Source organism: Chelonoidis abingdonii, chromosome 1, assembly GCF_003597395.2.
Source record: "Chelonoidis abingdonii isolate Lonesome George chromosome 1, CheloAbing_2.0, whole genome shotgun sequence".
NCBI lineage: Eukaryota > Metazoa > Chordata > Testudines > Testudinidae > Chelonoidis > Chelonoidis abingdonii.
This window is the reverse complement of record NC_133769.1, coordinates 293,852,145-293,866,677: the sequence shown is the minus strand read 5'-3', so window position 1 is coordinate 293,866,677 and position 14,533 is coordinate 293,852,145. Positions and strand designations below refer to the sequence as shown.

General features: G+C 43.7%; 1 protein-coding gene across 3 annotated transcripts in view; it reads left to right on the top strand.

Moving 5' to 3' along the window:
• Nucleotides 1-14,533, top strand: part of PIBF1 (progesterone immunomodulatory binding factor 1) — a 198,878-nt gene that overhangs the window by 54,421 nt on the left and 129,924 nt on the right. For all 3 annotated transcript variants that reach the window (XM_075061550.1, XM_075061551.1, XM_075061552.1), the window contains one exon: nucleotides 7,065-7,163. In XM_075061550.1, the coding sequence (XP_074917651.1) occupies nucleotides 7,065-7,163 (99 nt within the window). The remainder of the gene's footprint in view (nucleotides 1-7,064; nucleotides 7,164-14,533) is intronic.

Below are 14,533 nucleotides of genomic sequence, written 5' to 3'. Positions count from 1 at the left end.
TATTCACCCACGAAAGCTCACGCTCCAAAACGTCTGTTAGTCTATAAGGTGCCACAGGATTCTTTGCTGCTTTTACAGATCCAGACTAACACGGCTACCCCTCTGATACTAGTCTAGATGGCACTGTTGTCAGCACTGAAAATTACCTTTGTGCTATTACAATTGACACTGTTTCCAGATCTCCTTGTTAACTTGTTCCAGGGAAGAGGAAGGAAAAAAGAAAGCATTCTGCTTTACAAGAGGAGCCCAAGGAGAAAAAAGAGGAGGCTTTATTTTCCTACTCCACTGACATATCACCTCTTGAACTCCTTACCCATGTCAGTGAAGCCCTTGGCATGCACCTCTTGTCGATATAACATTCTGGTGACAAATGCTTTTGACACCTCACTGATGTGCATATCTCAGACTGTGTAATTCCCCTCATGATTGGAGGACTCCCATCTGTGGTTTCGGCTATGACTCTGCTGCTTGACTCTGTGCAGCAGTAGTTGCCACTGATACCAATCCAGAACATGTTTGAGGTGCATGGGATCCCCTCAGAACCAACAACATAACTCTTGTGGTTTGCTGCAGAGAACCTAGTGGGCTTCCTTTGCCAAAATCTCCACCTGCCTGGAAATACTTTATGTAGGAACACCTTCAACTATTATGTTCTATATTCAGGAGTCAGTGAAGGCTTTTTCCAGTGAAACCAACGTCACTAGTTTTGGATCTGTTGTTAACACACTGTTGCACCTCATGATACAAGAGACACCAGCACTGAGAGCTTTCCCAGGACTGGCCTCATGTCAGGCACTGCTGCCCTCCAGAGCCACCCATGTGCAGAGATGACTGGCACTGCTGACACCAGAGCCTCTTCAAGACTAGTGGCACATGCATGACAACTAAGAGGTGATTCCTTCAGAAGAGATGGAGCAGTCACCTTTCAAGGAAAATACTGATGGAATGTCCTTTGAGGATCAGATTGGTACTTTGTTCATCTCTCCTGATAAACAGAAACATGCTTCTTTTAGTGCTTGCTCATTTATTCCAGGTAGGTGTGTGTGTCCTGCATGCAAAGTTACTGTAAGGTTTTTCCCCTTGCGGTACCTGTGGGGTCAGCTCAGGTGCCCCCTGGAGTTGCACCTTCATGGCGCTGCATATAGGGCCCTGCTGACCTGCCACCTCTCCAGTTCCTTCTTACCACCAGTGATGGTTGTTGGAGCATTCTCTTCTTTCTCTTGTTCTCGAACGATCCCTAGTGGACTCTTAACTTTTACCTGTGAATAGTTTAAATAGTTAATAGTTCTTAGTGTAGTGTAGTTTTTGAACCCCCTTGTTTGCCTGGATTCTCTTCCCCGTTTCTTTCCCCTTTCCGGGGCCAGGGCATGCCTCAGTCTCAGGGGTTTTAAGCAGTGTGGGGTCTGCCAAAAGCTGATGTCAAAGTTAACCCACACACATCTTGCTTGAAGTGCCTGGGGGAATCTCGCCAGACTGACAAGTGCAAAATCTGCAGAGGATTCCACCTAGGACCGAGAAGGAAAGGGACTACAGGCTGAAACATCTACTTGTCGAGGCAGGCCTGCAGCAACAATCGGAGTCGATTTCCATGGATCCGGCACTGGGTACTTCAGCACCAGTGTGTAGCGCACTGGCTTCAATCAGGGAGGTCCTGGCACAGAGGAAGGACTCAGAGGTCAGAGATCCTCAGCATCGTCACTTCCTCGTGTGCAGAGACGCAGCACCCTCGCAGTTGCTGGTGCCTCGCAAAAAGCACAGGAAGATGTACAGAGGGCAATTGCCCGCTCGTATGACTGAGCATGAGCCTGCTAGTGGAGCACAACATGTGAGGGACCACTCCGCCTCTTCCATGCCTTAGGTGGTGCCGTTCACTCTGGGCCCACAGAGGTCAGGTGTCAGTTTCGGAGGGGGAGGGGTCTATTTTGGGGGTGGGAGGATATAGGTATTACAGTATTGTTAATTTGTACTTTCACAGCTTCTTTTTAGACTTTGTCCTGCTATATTGTTCCCTGCATTCTTTGACTCTTATTGTTGTTCTGTTGTAGACAGGTATGAGGTATAAATGCATTAATTTTATTTCATATCAGTACCGGGGTGGATTTGATTTAAATCAAATTGATTTAATCATATTTCTACATAAAAGTGCATTCTTGTTGGTTGTTATAACATTAATACATATTCTTCACAAATCAGAGATAGATGTAAGTTTCATTTTTAGAAGGTACACACTATACATTTTTAAGTGACTTATTTTGAGAACTTTTCAGATTAGTTTTACACCTATATCAGAAAATGAATGATTGGTTATTTCATTTATGAAAAGTAATTGAAGCAGATATTTATGAAGTCATTGGGAGGTGAACTATCTCCAATTCAACAGGTTAATCATTAACATTTGGAGGATTTTCTTGCCATGCTGTATTAGTTGGAGCACATTACCAAACAGACATTTAAATTGTTTTATTTAATTAAAACAACAATGTTATGTATTCTGTTTTTTTCTTCAACAGCAAACATATAATAGTTTAACAAAACAAGCATATGAATTGAGTTAAACGTTCAAGTTTTTTAAAATCAGATTTGTTTTTGTTAAAATTGTTTTTAACTAAAATAGTTAAAAGAAATATTTAAAAAAAAATTAAATCAACTGTGTCAGCCAGGTCAACATGAGAAACTTAAAATATTGGCTTCTGCAGCTAACTCAGTCACCTTTATTTTCCTGTTTGTTCCTAAAATGGAAAAGAAAAATAAGCTTTCCTGCTTTTTCGAGTCCCAAACGATTTCTCAATTTTGAATGAATTAGTCCAAAGGAAGAAAATATTCTTTCTGCACTGGGAGAAGAAACTACTGCGGTTAAAAGTGAGATTACTTCAACAATCGCTGAATCCAAATGACTAAGTGACTTCCACCCGTTCACTGGTGTGACTTTCTTTAAAACATCATCAGAAAACCTATATTTCTTGAATGGTTCTTATTCCCAAACTGGCTGTCTTTTACAGCCTGCTGCCGTTATAGGTTTGCCCTTCTAGTGAGAGAATGATATGGTAGATCTCAAATCAATGAAGGCTACACTCAGTAAGACCTCAAGACTTCTGGAATATGCTGCTCTAACAGTTTCACTTTCGTTTCTGCTGCCTGTCCCTCCGTTCTCATATTTATCGCCAGACTTCTTTTCCTTATCCAAATCTGCTCCACCCCCAACAATCTTCTATTCATTGACCTTTTTGAAACTTTGCTCTTTTAGAGGGATTGACTCTGTGTACGCAAATTTGCAGAGGGACAATAGGGTTAAGGTCTGTTATTTCTCACCTCTATATATTATTTATTTATTTAAAAATGTTGTTGTTGTTGTTTGTTAACAAGCATGTTATCTCTGGAGATACACATCCACAGTTTGAGAACTGCAAAACTAAGCATCTCTGATGGTATCTTCTAGACTGAGCACAGAAAGATTAACCTAAATAATCCATACTGGAGTCCCTGGAACCCCATAAAAATTAGGTCCCTAATCCATGAACTATTGGAACTCATTTACAAAACTTTTCTTAACCATTACATGAATAATAGTGTCCCATACTATAGAATTAGAATGTATAATTCGTATGCCATAATGAGATCTCTTTGAGCTATAATATATCTTAATTAAAACGATCTTTGGATAGCTTTTTTCCTCAAAAAGCGTTTTATCAAAAAAAATCCAATTTAAAAAAAAACATTTTAATATTTTTTTTTTAAATCATTGATTTTTATCGACTCTGATCAGTACCATGACTGTTGGCAGCAAAACCAACTTTAAGGTGTATGGATAGTGTGACGCCACGTAGTCATATGCTGATGACCATGTGCTATGCCTCAGGTAATTAGGTATGGAGGGCACAGTCCAGGCTCATAGTAAGTCTACATTACTTTGAGAGGGGGGAAGGGCTTCTTAAAACTCTGTGTGTGGGAGGAGCACTTAAGGAACTTCTGGCCTAGTCCAAAGCACAAGTTCCATCAAGATTAGTACTGAGGGACTCTTTAACTGCCCCAACATCAAAATCTCATAGTAGGAAGGTTTTTTTTTTTTTTTTTTTTGGCACGTTATGCTAAGAAGAGCTGAAGTTCCAATTCCACTTGGCTTCAAAGATCCAAGAAGCACAGCTCAGGAACTGTGTTGGTGCTGAGCAGATTCTCTATGTAGAAGGAAGCTGGTGACATTGTGTTAATTGGTCCTAAGCTTTAGCAGAGCTGGCAGCCAATTCAAATCTAGATGCTTATCTCAATGTCTAGAGAAGCCTGTGGTGTCATTGTTATTTCAAATACTACTTAGGTTCTTTCTGTCTTCCTTCTCTATCTTTCTCAGCAGTAAACCTTTCCCTATTTATAGTGTCTCAGGCTTCGGTGTTGCATCTCTTATTTGAGTTAGTCAGCCCTCAGAACCAAGGGTTCATAGATTTGGCCCCAATGCATCTGAGGGCCACTAAAGTCTTTGTGTGTCATTTTGTCCTTCTGAGTCTAAGGAATTTGGACCTTAACAATGTCCTCTTTTTTTAGACATAGGGTTGGTGTTTGAGCTCCTCTTTGAGGTTTATTCTATCCTTTGGGTATCTTTTGGTCTGCCTTAACCTTATGCAATGCTAGTTCCTTGTTCTTATTCTTCCATGTTGGTCTCTTATCTTTCGGAACAGAAGTGTAAGGGGTCTAAGAGGTAATTTGGAATGGGAAGGGGGAAAGAAGGATGATTCCTGGCAGGTGGACAAGTAAGGCTCAGCGCATTCCTGAGGCTATTCTAAACTACTGGAGGAACAGAAACGAACTCTGAGCCAGATTGAATGAGAATCCCAAGGATGGATGGAACTGGCTGGGCAAGGAGTCTGAGAGTGGGGAGAGGAGTCCAGGGTACGGTGGGGATGCTAGTCAAGTCACATAAACCAAACTTTTCACCGATGGTCACTAATTGTGTTCCTTATTTTATGGGTACCCAGTCTAAGGGTACGTCTACACTGCACGATTATTTCGAATTAGCTTAAACCGATATTACAAAACAGATCTAATAAAATCGGTTTAGCGCGTACCACAGTGGGATCTCGAAATCATGTGGTTGCGTCCATGGTCCAAAGCTCCATGCGATTCAGGAGCCGGTGCCATGTGGTAGCTGTTCCTCAGCTTACCAAGTTCCACTTCCGTGTGGTAGAGAGCACAGTGCCTTGAAAATGGGCAGAAGAAAACACTGCCCCGGTGGTGCTGGTACACCTCACCCCTTCCCTTTGGAAGGCAGCAGACAACCTTGGCGCCTTTTTTCGGGCTATTGAGCCAAACGCATAAAAGGCCAGCAAGGCTTCCCTTTTTTTATCACGTGGTGGTGGGGGGAAATAAACTGAGGAGCTTTCCCTGAACACGCCAACACTGGTGTTTAAACCTACAGACATTGGAGCTCAGCCAAGAACAAATAATTGTAAGAGACCCTGTGGACTGGAAGAATGGAGTCCTCAGTACCCCCCCGTCCCTCAGAGCGCCATGTTGAAGTCTCTGCTCAGTACGCTTGTCACACAGCGCGTGTATCCCTGGAGTTTTTATCAAACACGCGTTTGGCGTTCGGTTCGTAACGAGCTGGAAATACAACAGATTTGTCGCCCATAACAAGCGATCAGACTAGATCGCCCGACGGTCTACGGACTCTGTCCGATCAAACTGCATCGCCAGCCCGAGCGATCAGAGCTCATCGCTGCAAGCAGGAAAAAGGTATAATTCAAAAGTTCGCGGGGTTTCCTGTTACCTGCCGCGCATGCCGAGTTGTCAGATGCGGTCCAAGAGCGGTCAGTGCGCAACTCTGGAGCCGCCCGAAGGCCATAACGCGATTTCGTCCACATGAACCCAATCCGAGTTAGCACTATCCGAATTTAGCGCAGCCCTCTCGTGGGAGAGTCCAAAAATCGTAAGGAGCCGTTAACTCGATAGTAATGACACGTCGTGTGAACGGATACAGCGTTAAATCGGTATATCGGCCATTAAACCGATTTAAAGTCGCAGTGTAGACCTGGCCTAAGATACCTACTTCTGATTGCCAGAACACCTATAGTTGCAACTGAAGTCAATGGGGAGTTGTTCTTTGAACATATGAAGTACTGTATAATGCTATGTGCTCTGAAAATCAGGTCCTAGGCTACTCAACTTGGGCACCCGAAATTAATGTAGACTTTTTATCTTAATCTCTCTGTGCTTCTGTTCGCTAGGTATAAAATCGGGATAATATCACCCAACCTCAGAGACTCGGTCAACCTTAATTCTTTTTCCAAACTTTGAATTCTTGACTAATTGTTGTGTGTCATTTCTATACATGAATGAAAATCTAATCCTGCAGTTGGAATTCAAATAATCATCTCCTTATAGGATTAGGTTCTAAATGTGAATTATATAAAGTACGTTGGCATTACAGTATGTACAAAGTAATATTCCTAGGTCTTAAAAGTGGAGATCTGCTGTGTTCAATTCAGTTTTTAGGGCTGGATTTTCTTAAATAAAAACTGTCTGTTTCCTGTACAAAACTTGGAGCATATCAGACAAATTTTGTGTTCTGTTGGCCCCAAAGTGAGGTATGTTGGGCTGTCTTAATTATTAAAATTTGTCACTCAGAAAATTAATTTTGTAAAATTTCTAAAGCAGCTGAAAGGGTTATTTTTAATTGACCAGCATAAAAGTAAAAAAGATTAGATGGAACAATATAATTGCAGAAAAGAGTTTGTTTTTCAAAGAGGTAGTGAATGCATTTTGAGAAAAGAAGATATATAATCAGGGGCCATGATGTAGACTATTTGAGACCACTAAGTCACAATTGGTAAAATGTATATGAAATTGGGGATGGGAAAATTATTGCAATTATTAAGACTTGTGTAACAAACAAAAGAGTCAACTATTCAGTATCAGAAGCTACTCACAAAATAAGTTAGCACTGCCATATGGCTTTTGTGAGCCAGTCCATCATGACTAAAAAAGAGATGTAGATATAAATCAATATTGTTTAATTATGAAAATTCTTGTTCATGTATATCATATTGCTGACAGAATAATTGTATTTTTTACTTCAGAAATTTGAGAGAAGCAAGAGATAATGCTGTGGCTGAAAAAGAAAGAGCAGTTGTGGCTGAAAAGGATGCTTTAGGAAAATATGAGCATCTTTTAGAACAGTAAGTATATTTTAAAATCCATACACACAAATGGAACTAAAGAGATACTAATGTATGTGTATCATTAAATTTGAGAATTTTTTTTCTGGACATAAAGGGAATATTGTGTATAATTCTGGTCAACCATGTTCAAGAAGGATGAATTCAAACTGAACTCTGTGCGGAGAAGGACTCTCCATTCCTCTGCCCATCTTACAAGACAATAAAAGAACTTGGCTTGTGTTGCCTAGAAAATGAAGGCTGAGAAGGGGATATGATTGCTCTCTATAAATGCCGCAGGGTGATAAACAGTAGGGAAGGAGAAAAGCTATTTAAGCTAAAGGATAATGTTGGCAACAAGAACAAAGAACATACGCTGGCCATGAATGAATTTTAGACTGGAAATTAGAATGATGTTTTTAACTATCCAAGGACTAAGTCTTGGAAACTGCCTTCCAATAGGAGTAGTGGGGGCAAACAACCTACTACTTTTAAAATGGATCTTGATAAATTTATGAATGTGATTATACGACATTATTTCCTGTGATAGCAGGGAATTGGACTCACTGACTGAAGAGGTTCCGTATGTTTCTGTTCTGTGTTTCATCATTTCTCTAAGTGGACAAGATTAGTTTTTAACAAAACGCATTTTCACCCATGAGCAACCAGTGGAATTCCAGAATGTTTGAGCACTGACCCAGATTGTCTCAAGATTCTTCTGTTCTTCGAGTGATGTCTCTATGGGTGCTCCACTTTAGGTGTTGCTGTGCTCCTGCGCCTGTAGCCGGAGATTTAACAAATCAGTGCCCAATTGGGTCACACGTGCGCAGTCCCCCTCTTGCACTGCTTCAGGTGGTTAACAGGTGCTATGCGACCAACACTTCCCTCCCCACCCCCACCCCCCCGTTCCTTTTCTACTGCCTTTGGCTCTAGTCAGAGCACTTAGCAGCACCTTGAAGCTTAGCAAGACCTTATCTTTCCTCTAGTTTTTAGTTTTCAGTTAGAATAGTTAGACTTCCTATTTTATCCCCATCTTTTGCTTCTTCCAAAAATAAAAAAAAGTTATTTACATTTTTCTCATAGGGCATGTAGGTTTCTGCTTCTACATGGTTATTGTACCTCCCCCGCCCTTTGTTTTTTTATGGGGAGAGTACACTCGTTGAGGGGCATGCCTGGTTCCCCAGAGTTCAAACACTGCACTATCTGCAGGATTTCTGCTTCTCTTGCTGAGTGACATATATACCGCAGACATGTTTGCACTGTCACAATCTGAAAACTCTCACTAAAAAGGCAAGAGATCTCCAACTGAAACTACTTCTCATGGAAGAATCTCTCCACCTGGCATCTAACATTAGATACGCACTCAGCCAGAAATTACCATCGCCAGCCTCTAGTAAGGGCCCTTCGTCCGTGGCACGGGCTCCTGATCAACCTGCCAAAAAGGCAGCAAAAAAATGGGGCACCATGTCCCCAAGTTTGGAGTTGGCCAAGAAAAGGAGCTCTGCTCACAAGCAAACACTACCAGTACCAACCGCACTGGCCATGTCAACGGCCGAAACAGCGGGTCCCTCCGGCACCATCGGTACCAAGAAACTGAAAGCTCCCAAGCAGCCAAGCTCGGTCATAAGCACCAAGGGGAAAATGAAACCCCATGTCGTGGTACCGTTGGACATGAACAAGCAATTGGTACTGAGCACCTCAATAACTCCAATGCTAATGCTGCCACTTAGTGTGGCCATCACGCAAACCAGTCACACACAGGTGCCGACAAGCAGTTTCCCACATGCGAACCCGTTTCCTACTACACCAACAGTACTGATACCGGGCGCGTTGCTGCAATTCCTCCACCACAAAGACATCTCTGTTTCATCAGTACTGGAGTCTCCCATCCTTGGCACCGATGGTACCTCGATACCCACAGCACTTAATCAATCCAGTTCTCTGCTTCTGCCCACTCTACAGTTCTCCAGTGAGGATGGAGTTGGGGATGCTGGGCGCACTCCACCACATTCCTCCCCTGTGGCTGCTCCTACCATGCACGTCCCTCCATACATGGGCTACCCAGCAAACCTTCTGAACCAACCTTGGTACGGGCAACCCTGGATGCCCACTATGCCCTTCCAACCATAGTGGCCTTTTTGGAACCCTTGGGCTACATACCAACAGCAACAACAGGGCATACCTGTCGGTTTTCCCACAGCTGACACACTTCAAGCATCTTTACTGATCCCACCAGGCACCTCTGAACAGTGGGCTCAGGAGAAGTAGGAGGAATTCTCTGATCAAGACAATCCACCAGAAGTCTACTTCTCATCCTCACCAGATGACACTATTATGCCCCCACCTACCATTGCACATGATGATTTGTAGAGATCTTGAAATTGTTTAGGGAGAGTTGCCACTTCACTGGACATCTCCCTGGAAGAAGTCCAGGAATCCTGACACAAGCTAGTTGACATACTGCACCCATCAGCCTCATCTAAAATCACCCTTCTCATGAATGATGCAATAATAGATCCTGTGAAGTTGCTCAGGCAAACCCCTGAAGTGATTCTACCTACCTGTAAGAGGTCTGATTAAAAAATACCATATTCCTGCAAAAGGCTCTGAATTTCTTTTTTTGCATCCAACATTGAACTCATTGGTGATTGACGCTGGCAATGAACCAGGTAGGCAACAATACTACAGAAACACTCCATTTGACAAAGACTGGAAATGCCTTGACCTTTTCGGTTGCAAAGCATATTCTGCGACTTTACAATTGAGAATTGCCAACCACGATGCCTTGTTAGCAAAGTATGACCACAATAACTGTGCAAGTCTCTCTGAATTTACTGCCTTTATTCCAGTGACAAACAAGAACAATGCAAATCATTCATCACAGAAGGTCAACTCATAACCAGAACAGCATTACAAGCTGCCCTTTATTTAGCAGATTCAGCTGCGAGATCCATAGCAACCACAATTGTTATGAGACGAGTCTCCTGGCTCCACCTATCTGGATTCCCAAAGCCAGTACTGTTGACTGTGGAGGACTTATCATTCGAAGGATCCGAACTTTTCGTGGACAAAACAGACGAGTCATTGCACACTCTTATGGACTCAAGGGTGACATTTCGATCTCTGGGCATCCACACACCTAAGATCAAAAGGTGACAGGGCAGTGATCAAACCCCTCAACGATTCCGACCCCCTCCGTATGCACAACACAGTAGATACTGTGAATATCAGGGCTGGAAGTAGAAAACCTTGAGGAGACAGCAATCTGGTCCCTCGAATACTATTTCTCAACCATCAACTTCCAGACAACAAATTTGAAGCCTTGGTCGAGGGTCTGAGAACCCCATCTCTTTCGATGCTGGAACCATCTACAACTATCAAGACATTTGGAGATTGTCTGACCCCATTTTACCTGATCTGGCTCAGTATCACAACAGACAGGTGGGTATTGGAAATTATCAAAACTGGTTACTCCATCCCCCTTACCTCCAAACCCCCTACCTATCCCCCTTCCCTATCTCTCTTCAGGGGCTCCTCTCACGAGTATCTACTGCAGTGGTGGCCAGCCTGTGCTGCTTCCCGCAGCTCCCATTGGCCGCGAAAGGTGAACCGCAGCCATTGGGAGCTGCAGGCCGTGCCTGTGTATGCTCAGTGTAAACAAACTGTCTCGCGGCCCACCAGCGGATTACCCTGATGGGCTGCATGCGGCCTGCAGGTTGCTCACCACTGGTGTACAGCAAGAAGAGGTAACCCACCTCATGTCTCTAGAAGCAATAGAACCCCTACCATCTGAGTACAGTGGGAGGGAGTTCTATTCCCACTAATTTCTCTCTCAGAAAAAAACAGGAGGTTGGAGGCTATCCTCTGCCTATGACAACTCAACAAATTTGTGAAAACACAGCAGTTCAAAATGGTCACACTAAACACCATAATCCCAGCATTAGAAAGAGGGGACTGATTCTCAGCCCTTGATCTCCTGGATGCATATTTTTCATATATCCATCCCTCACATCGAAAATTCCTACGATTTGCAATAGGACATGATCATTTCCAATACAAAGTGCTATCCTTTGGCCTTTCTACTGTGCCTTGGGTATTCTCAAAGATACTAGCCATAGTAGCTGCCTATCTACGCAGAGATGGAATCATGATTTTTCCCTACCTGGACGACTGTCTGTTCAAAGCACCAACAAGACAGGCAATCGTTAAGTCCACTGAACACATAATAACTCTGTTTACCAGGTTAGGCCTTCAGATGAACATGCAAAAATCCACTCTAACATCAGTTCAATACCTGGAATTTTTTGGAGCAGACCTCAGCTCCCTCGAGGCAACAGCCTCCCAACCGACAAAACAATTTCTGAGACTAACCAATTTGATCTCCACAACAGAAAATAGCCTGCAAGTGTCTGCCAGAACTTGCCTACGAATTCTACGCCATTTGACTGCCGTGACCTTTATTGTCTGACACACAAAATTACATATACGGTGCCTCCAAGCCTATCTCCAAACAAATTATGTCTCACACAAGCACAGTATAAACAAGTGCCTCACCATGCCAGAGGCAATCAAAGATTCTCTTTTTGTGGTGGACCAACCTGGACAACGTCTGTGGGGGGGTGCCCTTCCTAGAGAACCCACTGTTGGTCACCATCACCACAGATGCTTCACTTCTAGGATGGGGAGCACATCTGCAACCATGTTTAGGCCGATACTCTGTGACGGAGTCCCATCGTCACATAAACCTATTAGAACTGCGAGTGGTTCAGAACACTTGTTCCCATTCCTACTGCTAATCAGAGACAAGATGGTACAGATTCTCACGGACAGTGTTATTTGTATGTTCTACATAAACAGACAAGGGGGAGCGCAATCACACTCCCTCTGTGTGGAAGCCATGCACGTTTGGCAGTGGTGCATGAAGCACAATGCTATGGCAGATACCCTAAGCAGGAAGTTTTATCAGGACCACAAGTGGGAGCTGAACACACCAGTAATACTAGATGTTTTTCGGATGTGGCAGTTTCCAATGATAGATCTTTTTGCAACTGCACAAAATACTAAATGCCTCCAATTCTGCTCCAGAGCCTTCCTCATCAAGTGGAACACTTCCCTACTATACACCTTCCCCTCCACCCCCCCCTTCTTAGCCCACGTGCTTCACAAGATCAGACAAGACAGATCCCGAGTGATCCTAATAGCCCCTGAACCACAACAAACATGGTACCTTTACCCTCTCCACATGGCGGTCTACACGCCATACACACTGCCACTTCTACCTCAGCTGCTATTGCAGGATGCAGGTTGCGTCATCCATCTGGATCCCCAATGACTCCATCTCAAAACTTGATTACTACATGGTTCTCAGACTCTGAAATGACATGTTCTACAGATATACAAAACATCTTAAACAGTCATAGGACAACTACCTGACTTATATACATACATACATACATAAGTGGAGGCGATTCTACTCACGGTGCCGACACAGACTGCACCTCTCTCAGCCCCTTTACCTCTCATTCTAGACTACTGCGTGCGGGAGCCTTCCTGTTTTCTGTGGAACAGTGGGCATCTTCATGAGTTCCATATGTGTGCATCTATCGGCCATCATGGCATTCCATCATAAAGTAGACGGATTCTCTACCTTTACTCATCCACTCACTAAACATTTTTTTAAGGGCCTCTCCAATTCCTACTCGGAAGTTCAGAATCCCACCCCACCATGGGACCTCAACTTAATCCTTCACGCCCTCACTGGCCCTCCCTTTGAGCCCAGGGCTGCAAGCCCCTTGTTCCATCTTTCAATGAAGGTTTCATTCCTAGTGGACATTACATCTGCCAGAAGGGTGGGATAAGTTACACAGAACCCACCTTACACAGTGTTTTTCAAAGATAAAGTATCCCTCAGACCACATCACAAGTTCCTACCTAAAGTTGTCTCATCCTTTCATCTCAACCAGTACATTTGCTGATATTTTTTCTTAAACCGCATGTGGACAAACAGCAGTCCAGATTACATCCCCTGGATGTCTACAGGGCTGTAGCCTTCTATGTTAAGAGAACAAAATCTTTTCTCAAGTCTTCTTCAAAATTGTTCGTTTCAGTCTCTGAACAATCAAAAGGTAATGCCATTTCCAAAGAAAGTGTATCCAATGGATATCAAACTGCATAAAATTGTTACCTTCAGCATGAAAGATAACCCCCTACAGGGATCTGCACGCATTCTACCATAGTGCCTATCAGTATCCATAGCATTTCTTAATAATGTTCCTGTTATGGAAAGCTGTAGGGCCACAACCTGGGCCTCTCCACCCACACATGCCCAGCGTTACGCTTTGCCACAGCGTTCATCTTCCAATACTATGTTCAAACATACTGTACTTTCATCTGCTATGACTTCACCTCTGAACCTCCCCCATTCCACTGGAGGGCACTGCTCTGATATCACCTAAAGTGGAGCACCCACAGGGACATCACTCAAAGAAGAGAACATCACTCACTTTGTGCAGTAAAGGAGGTTCAAGATGTGTGTCCCTGTGGGTTCTCCACTACCCTCCATCCTCCCCTCTGCATCAGAATTTAATTACTTTACTCTGCGGAAGGGAAGTAACAGGAGGTTGGTCGTACAGAGCCAGTTAACTGCTTGAAACAGCGTGAGACAGGGACCACGCATGTGCAACCCAACCAGGCACTACTACCTTAAATCTTCAGCTGTGGGCGCAGGGGCATACCGATACCTAAAATGGAGCCCCCACAGGGGTGCATATCTTGAGGAACCTTGATTACTGTGCGAGGTGAGTAATGTTCTCATCTTCCCTTGTTTTGCCTTGTCTCACAAAGTGTAGACCGTGCGAATATTTTTCTCACTGTTGTTTCAAAAATGTCATGGATAAAAAAAACTAAGTTAGGCCTCTCACCTATGAGGGCATTATTTAAAATAACTAGCGAACAAAACAAGTGCTTCTCTTGTGGTGAAGTTGTGCAACTCACACTGACAGGATAGCTTCATATCATGTGAAGAACCTCTTTCATCAGACTCTGAGCTCTCTGATTCTCTATTACTTCTGGGAGGATTCTGTGTTACTGTGCACCTGCAGAAAATGCTCCTGCTCCTCCTCACCGCAGAATTCCTGTGCTTCCCTGCAGAAAATGGCAGAGAAGCCTCATTGGGGTGTGTGTGGGAAGAGAGGACACGGCCACGGGTGCAGTTTTTTGGGGGGATTGCTCCCCTCCAAACAGAGGTGAGGCATGGGAGGGCACACGGGGTTGTGTGTCTCTGCCTCCCCTCATTTCTGCAAGTGCAGAGCTGCTCAGCTGAAGGAGGCTGTTTTGGCTTCGCTGACTCTGGAACTGAATGCCATCTCCTGCGTCCTAGTGTTAATCATGCT